This window comes from Penicillium subrubescens, assembly GCF_028828155.1.
Source record: "Penicillium subrubescens strain IBT 31985 chromosome Unknown utg000002l_segment0_segment0, whole genome shotgun sequence".
NCBI classification, from domain to species: Eukaryota; Fungi; Ascomycota; class Eurotiomycetes; order Eurotiales; family Aspergillaceae; genus Penicillium; species Penicillium subrubescens.
In genome coordinates this window covers 6,761,004-6,768,696 of record NW_026643152.1, presented here as the reverse complement: position 1 = coordinate 6,768,696, position 7,693 = coordinate 6,761,004, and the positions used below count along the sequence as shown (strand labels likewise).

The 7,693-nt window shown below is 49.9% G+C and overlaps 2 protein-coding genes across 2 annotated transcripts; both read right to left on the bottom strand.

Annotated features, from left to right (window-relative positions):
* Positions 1-1,451: 1,451 nt before the first annotated feature.
* Positions 1,452-3,023, bottom strand: N7473_003780 (homoserine O-acetyltransferase family protein; the record flags this gene model as incomplete). The annotated part of the gene is made up of 1 exon (XM_057149720.1): positions 1,452-3,023. The coding sequence occupies one exon, from the start codon at positions 3,021-3,023 to the stop codon at positions 1,452-1,454; it is 1,572 nt and encodes a 523-aa protein (XP_057013374.1).
* A 482-nt stretch (positions 3,024-3,505) lies between these two features.
* Positions 3,506-4,933, bottom strand: N7473_003779 (glycoside hydrolase family 43 protein; the record flags this gene model as incomplete). Its single annotated transcript, XM_057149719.1, has 2 exons — positions 3,506-4,273; positions 4,334-4,933. 2 exons carry the CDS (start codon positions 4,931-4,933, stop codon positions 3,524-3,526), a joined length of 1,350 nt encoding a protein of 449 aa, XP_057013373.1. The 3' UTR covers positions 3,506-3,523.
* Positions 4,934-7,693: the final 2,760 nt, after the last annotated feature.

Below are 7,693 nucleotides of genomic sequence, written 5' to 3'. Positions count from 1 at the left end.
TTAGAGCAAACTTACCTTTCACAACTGCCGTTGGTGTCGTCGACCTCTTATAAGGATTGCCAATGCGCATCTGCAAGCCATGCGTTCATCAGTGGAACCACGAAAGACGCTATCACGTGAGAAGGCCGCGGTCTTCGAACGTCAAAACCGACGACACGTCGGCCCGCGTGTGGAGTGTATCCTACATCTCACGCTGTTGGCGCTGCAGGTATGTTTATGCAAGAGCCCTTGATTCCCATCACGATAACTGCTTTTCAGGGGCTAATTGATTCCGGCAGATCTGATAGACTGACTCATTGTGTCTTTCAGTCTCAATGACGATATCCCTCACATAAGAGCTTCTCACGACACGTCCAGTTTCTCTGGATTGGGTTGTGGACTTCATCCCTCGGCGGCCTGGCTGCAGCTTGTGGAAGGAGACATGTTACCTGTTGTGGGTGACTGAGAAAAATGAACAGAGATCTGAGAGACCCTCGACTAATATTATTCTTTCATACTGACCCCCTGTCCCTGCTGTTTGTCTCGATCGTGATATCTGGATGAGACAAGCCGATCAGCCAGACCTTTATGTATATACTAACATACCCCCAGAATGGACTTCATTTTCGCTATTCTTTTCTTTTTCTCTCGATCTTGTATCTAGGACCCCCGTTTCTTTTTGACCGCCCGGCCCAATGACGAAGATATTCTGTCGCATACTCCGAGGATCTGTATATGATACGCTCCGTCTGTACACCTTTTAAGGCAACGGCGTCGAGCAAACCAGTGACGAGTGACACAAAAAGGTAGTTTTCAATCCGAGGGCCGGAGCTATTCAAAAAGTCAACATGTCAATAATCCACCAACAAGACAGACCAAAACAATGAATTTATGACTTCGATCAACCCCCCCCCCTCCCTTACTACTCTTACTTTAGTCATTAGCTCATTCTCCTTCTCTCTTTCTTACGTGCCCGGTGATGAATACCAAGCCAATTCTGCAGGCAACCGACGCCCTTGGGTGGATGTTTTCAACGTCTCATTATCTGGTTGCCGGTGAATACACAATCGGGAGCTTTTCTGAGGGCCAGTTCTGCTTTCCATACATGCTGATTCTCGAATCTAGTCCTCTATATACTTGGAAGTGTATAGAGTGTATAGACAAATTCTGGCTGGCCCAGTCAATGAGTCGAAACTTAAAGTCATTTTTGAGAGTTCATCCTTACATTTACAACCTACGATTACACTTTCCGGGGAGATACAGTGAACGGTAGCGAGATATACCAAGAGAGGCCAATTGAGATATGAAAAAAAAAAGTGGTATTTCAGATATAAAACGCCAGCTAAATGCAAATTTTGACCGTCGCCCGCTGCGAAACAATATACAGATGGCCATGAAATAAAACACAAGATAGACTATAGACTCAATTTGCAAACATATCCGCAAAGATCCTGCCCTGCAGCCTCAGCCTTTTACTTCAAGAAGCGGCCCAACGCACCGCCAATGTTCTTCAGATCCAGCAAGAAAGTGTCGTGACCGAACAGCGAGAGATCCTCGCCGAGTTCAATGTGCTCGACGGTCTTGTTGCCGGCTGCACGGAGGGTCTCGGCAATTTCACGCTGTTGCCAGGCGGGGAAGAGGATGTCGCTGGCAACGCCCATGACTAGAACGGGGTGGTTCTTCAGAGGGGACAGGCCCATGATTAGGTCGCGGGGTGGGCCCTCAGGTTCAGTAGGTGTTACTGATTGGTCGGCGGGGGGAACTGAGGCATTAGCTTCGGGTTGTTCCTCGTATGGCTTGTCGGGCAGGGTCAAGCTGCAGGCAGGGTCGGATACCTCCGACGAGACATCGCCGCGCGCAATACGAGACTCGGACTCTGCGCGACGATGACGGGTTTGAGATTGGTGCTCATGGCCAAGATCAAAGAGATCCATTGCCTTGGAAACGTATAGCAAACTGTTAGGATCATACTCCAAGCAGAATTTCTCGCCGGCGTGGTCCAAGTATGTCTCGATAAGGAAATCCGGGCACAGCGCAGGCTGCTTGCTAGGATCCGCACGACGACGACCAAACCGCATTTCCCACTCAGGTCCACTGCGGTACGTGACCGTCGCGATTTCGCGGGCCAACTTCATCCCCGAGTGTGGCGGGATGGCATCGTAGTAGAAACCACGCGCCCATTTCGGGTCCATCATCAGCACCTGGCGCTGCGTGTGTCGCATCGCAATACTGTATGGGTGACTGCGGGCACAGCCACTGATACTAACGATCTTGCCCACGCGCTCGGGGAACAAGACACCCGCAGCCAAACTCTGCATGCCGCCCATACTCGACCCGACAGAAGCTGCCAGCTTTTGAATGCCCAGGCCATCCAAAAGACGGAACTGAGCGCGCACCATGTCATCCAGTGTCAAGATCGGAAAGCGAGTTGCATACCGCTGCCCATCCGACGGGTCCACAGAGGACGGTCCCGTACTTCCATAGCAACCACCAAGCACATTCGTGCAAATGACAAAGTACTTATCCGTATCCAGAGGTAGACCAGGTCCAATAAACTTCTCCCACCAACCAGGCTTCGGATTCGACGCCGTGCTATGCGCATGACTAGACGCCGACAACCCCGTATGCAAGAGAATCGCATTACTCTTATCCCCATTCAACTGACCCCACGTCTCATACGCAATATCAAACTCCGGCAACACACCGCCCCAGTCAAGCAGCAGCGGGTCTTCACAGTGGAACCGTTCGTGCTGACCGGTCGTATACGAGGGTTCGGGTCCCGACTGCAAGGACCGCGCAGAAAGCAATTCTGACTTTGCGTCCTGGGCATCGAGGCAGGGGAAGGACATAGCCGGGTTTGTCGAGTCCTTCGATGTCGCTGTTGCGGCCGAGGACTTGCGCGGGGGCGCGGTATGCAGTGCTCGTGAATGCGCCGATAACGGCCGACTTGCGCCGGAGAGGAAAGATGTTGGCTCGTGGGTTCGCCATTGTGTGGCTCTGAGCGTGCGAGACGCAGAGCGGGCGATACCCTGGAGTGAACGCATTGTATGAAGCTGTGCGAAGGGGGAGAAACCCACAAGTAGTTGCAATTGTCAGCTATCGAAGATGGTTATATTATATTTCTTGATGACATGGGCGGAGAAAGTTATTGATTGCCTGAGGCTGCAATTGAGGCATGGCGTCATCTGGTCTTCTCCTGATTGGCTGGGGGCACTGTTATTACTACTCTTTCCCGCGGACCTTATTTTCCATGCTTTTCTACTCCGCAAATGGTATTTTTTCCCTCTGTTGTTGGACCGTACAGTTAAATAGTAGTCATTTAAAACAAGAGTTTATGAGATAGATATTTTCTATTCAGACAATGCTAATAACGCCTTTCCAACCTAAATGGAGTATCTATAAACTATCACACGGGTATCAAATGGTCCAATGCAAGTAAACATATCAAACAGAAGGCTCAAAACGCTTCGATGCAATGCAAAAGAAGGAATAAATGACGGGTGTTGCCGCACTCTGTGTACCGGCGGGTCGAGGCTTGACCAGCCTACTGGTTGCTGTCGGCGATAGAAGTGGTGGTAGTATTCGTAGAGTTCGAGGAAATGGTACCAACGATTTCCAGTGCCGCCATGATGATGGTATGGTTGGAAGATCGAATGTCGACACCACCGGCATACATACACCGGTACCCATCGCAGTTGGCGTGGAAGACAATCTTGGTGCCATCGTGCGACAAGGTCGCACCACCAGGAGCCTTAAGACCAAAGTCTTCCGTCTGTAGCAACGGGCGATCAACACGGGTGTAGGGGCCCTTGACTGATTTGGCGTGGGCATACTTCACATTGTAACCCAGCGATGTAAAGCAATGTGAGGAGAAAAAGAGGTAGTAGGTTCCGTCGTCTTGGCGGATGATATTGGGAGCTTCGATAAGCGGGCCATCGGTGTCGTTGATGTTGAGAATAACCCCGGGCTCGCCAACCTTGGTAATACCGTCGCTTTCTAGCTCTTGGAGGATGAGAGGCACAGGCCGTAGCGGCTTGATGCTATTGCCGCACCATCCGCCGCTGCCAACGCTGTTTCCGTCGCCCTTGTAGACCACATAGAGCTTGCCATCTGCATCTCTGAATGGCGAGGGATCAATGGCACCACCGTACTCGTGAGGACAGGCTATAGATTCATTGAGGGGGATAAAGGGTCCCAAGGGATCTGTGCCGTTCGAGACCGCTGCTCCGATGCAATGGTGTTTGTTGAAATTGTTCGTTTGGCCTGAGTAATAGAGAACGAATTTCCCATCGTCCTGGATAATATGTCAGAGATTGGCTTCTCGAATTTTCAGAAATGATGAATCAGATCTTACCCGCTCAATCACATCTGGTGCCCAATGATTGACTGCCATCTCCCAATTCCCCAGCTTTGGCATCGCATCATAACCCTCATGGAGCGTCCAATTCACAAAATCAGTCGACGTGGCGACGGGAATATGAATCGATTGCGGGTCGTGCTTGTGCGGGTTGGTTCCATAGGCATACCAAGTGCCGTTGTGGTTGAGGAGTCCCGGATCTGGGAAATTATGAATCGCATATACGGGCTTGTTCTCCACGATGCGATAACTGGGGTCCTCATGCTTAGTCGGGTAAAGCTTATACACATCGCCGGGGTCCTTGTGTTTATGGGCTCTCGTCAAGACAATCGGCAGGGTAATGACAAGAACCAGAAGAGCCAAGATCAAGAAGATAAGGCCGCCGAGTATTATAATCCGTCGTCTTGTGAAGGGTCGCGCAATGAGTCGAGAGAAAAGCCCTTTCTTCTTTCCACTTTCAATATTTTCTGGCTGTTCTTGTTCCGATCGAGGCTCACTGCCTGAAAGCTGACTTCCGGAAAGGGACTGAACGGATGCTGATGCTGTGGCCTTTGGCGTCTCGCTCTTAGAACGACTAGATGCGAAGAAGTCCAGCATCTTGAGAGAACGCCGAGAGATCTTCCAGGCACATTCGCAATATCGACGAGAATTATTTTCTGGGCTGAGCTAAGCCTCGGCTTCAGTCGGGCGGGTGGACGATAAATAAAGCAAAATAATGGCAGGGAGTCAGCGTGCGGCTGTGAGATGGACAAGGCTTTGCACACCGAGTCAATTAGGGAAAGTCTGTGAGGTGTGCCAATGACCATCCATCACACATCCACCTGAATGCTGCTTTTTTGGTAGATCCTTGGGGGGCCGAAATAAATCAAAACGAGGCCATGGGGGTGGCTTTTACCTTTTAGTTATACGGAGTCTATTGGGGGGGCCACCACCGTGCGGCTAGTGTACGCGGGTGAGAAAAAAATAAGAAAATGCGATGTGAAACTCAAATGGGGTCCAAAGAGCCGACACGCCACCGATTGGCTGGCAGTCAGGCAACCAGTTAGTTACTTTGGGATGGAGAAGCCCCAGTAGCGGAGAAGTCCATCAGATCAGTTAAGCCAATATCCATTCTGAGAGGGGATCTTTCGTTGTGTGGTCTGGCTCAGACAGAAATCACACAACCAGCGGCTCCGATGAGACCATGGACCCGTGTATCATGGACTTGAGAGATTTCTGTCGCCTAAAGATTTTAACTTGCCACATCGCAAATAGCCCCGGCAATCCCGTAACGAAAGACTTGGTGCATCACAGCTTGGGGGGCGATCCGTAGGCCCTTTATAAATCCGGACCCCCGTCTTGTCTTCTCAGCCCAAGGAGGCTATGGCCATCAGGAGAGTCACAGAGGGAGAATCGACTCTCCCGCAGGCCAAGCTTTTAGAAGCGGCCAGCGAGGGGGGATGGGCCAATCGATAGCGAGACACTGTCAGACTGACCCCCCAATTGCTTGCTGGTTTGGGTTTAGCGGTGGACCCCGTTTTCTCCTGTCGATCCGCTTTTGACTGCCTGGCTGTGCACTCATCGCTGGTGCATTTCAGCGCTAAAGGGTGATACAACAACAGTTTCTTGGGGCCATGTTGATACACATGGTTTGCGGGGAAATCAAGCGCCCCAAATCATGTCTCCGCGCTCATCGGCTATACGAAAACGCCTCCAGACTTTATCCCGAGTCTCGGCAGTAGCGTGGGGAGTCTGGCCAAGGTTTCACGACGGTGGGGGCGTCCCGACGGATGGCCATGGGCAAGTCGGATCGGCCAGGCAGCATGATTCACATCGCATAGGGTCTCGGTCGCATTCCAATTGTGCTTCCATGGATCACTCTTGGAGGATGTAATTCAGACAGAGAATATAGATTCATGATGTTTCAATCTTAGCTGTTTGTAGCTCTCGGATTGTGATTGATGGACGGACAAAAGGCGAGACTTACGCCAAGTGCCAAGTTCCGCCGCCACCAAAAAGCCTCGAAAGGCTCGAGCCAACTGGTCCACCCACGTGGACAACATTCCCCCGCCTTGATCGATTAAAAGATTAAAAGTCGGAAAACATACTGAATCCGGGCTACCATACGGATTCGTATTCCATATACCAAAAGACATAACTCACAATGTCCGTGAGTGAATGAACAGTAAAGTTCTTCACCAACGAGTGTACAGGTCGGTAAAGATGGAAACTTGAACAAACTTGCATGGCAGATGAAGTTCTAGAATCGACTTTTGGCCTCTCAGTCACACACTACTCCGAGATTGTCCTAGTCTTGCTTCAATTTCTGTCCATGGCACGCAACATGCAGAACAGTATTCTCTAGGGAAACTTGGTCTTATTGGACATTCCTCAAGTATTTTTGAAAAGGACTGCATTAGCTTTTCGTGTACTGTACAAAGTACATAACTATAACTATGTTGAGACCCACCTTGTCAGCTATGCGTGCTGGTCAATGACACAGTGTAATCCTCCCAAGTTGCTGTCACACTTAAAATTAAGATGAATAAGCCCAGCTCATGGAATAAACTCGTGAGGGAAACTCGTGCACAGCTAGTAGGGCTGTAAATTGCTGATAGTCGAAATGTCAAAGAAGACATGGCTTCTCCCCGGAGCCGAGCAAAGCCCTACTCTCCAGAATATATATTTCTCATGCAGGGCCGGGGTTATCTCCATTCATAACAACCTAACTAGGTCCACCAAGGATGCCAGTAGCACTAATTTCAGTCTACCTTGTGTAGCCTACTTAGCTTGTTCTGCAAGTATCTCAAGTACTTCCCACACGCAGAACTTGATGGGAAATGTTTGGGCAAGGAGAAAGGGCACAGAACATGCGCAGACTTGTCTATCGGCGCTATAGAGTTAATCGATCATGATTTCCTCGGTTGAAGTGATTATGGATTTCCGATAATGATTATACCTCTGCGCCTTGACAGACGAAGGTGTAAGAATCGTTTCCATGAGCTCGGTGGAGCTTGGCTGTCTTGGCAAACTCTTGGCTGATGAGCACGTTGAGCCTCTCTGGGAGCCTCCGATACATGACAACTGAGGATAGTATGCAATAATACTAACTATGTGCATCATATCAGGTCAATACAGAGCTGGCCACTTTGTCACATCAATCGACACCGGAATGCTTCCCCTATAAATGTGCCAGGTATTTACATCCTGCGTTGAAGCGAACAAGGATCAACCACACAGTTAATACTACCAAGTAATACTAGGCAACCAAGGTCATGCCCAATAATGAACTAACAACGCAACAAACGAGAGTGTAAAAATGACATGATGGCCTCTGCCAAAAGACGCCTACAGTAAATACTGCACGGAGTCCGGAGT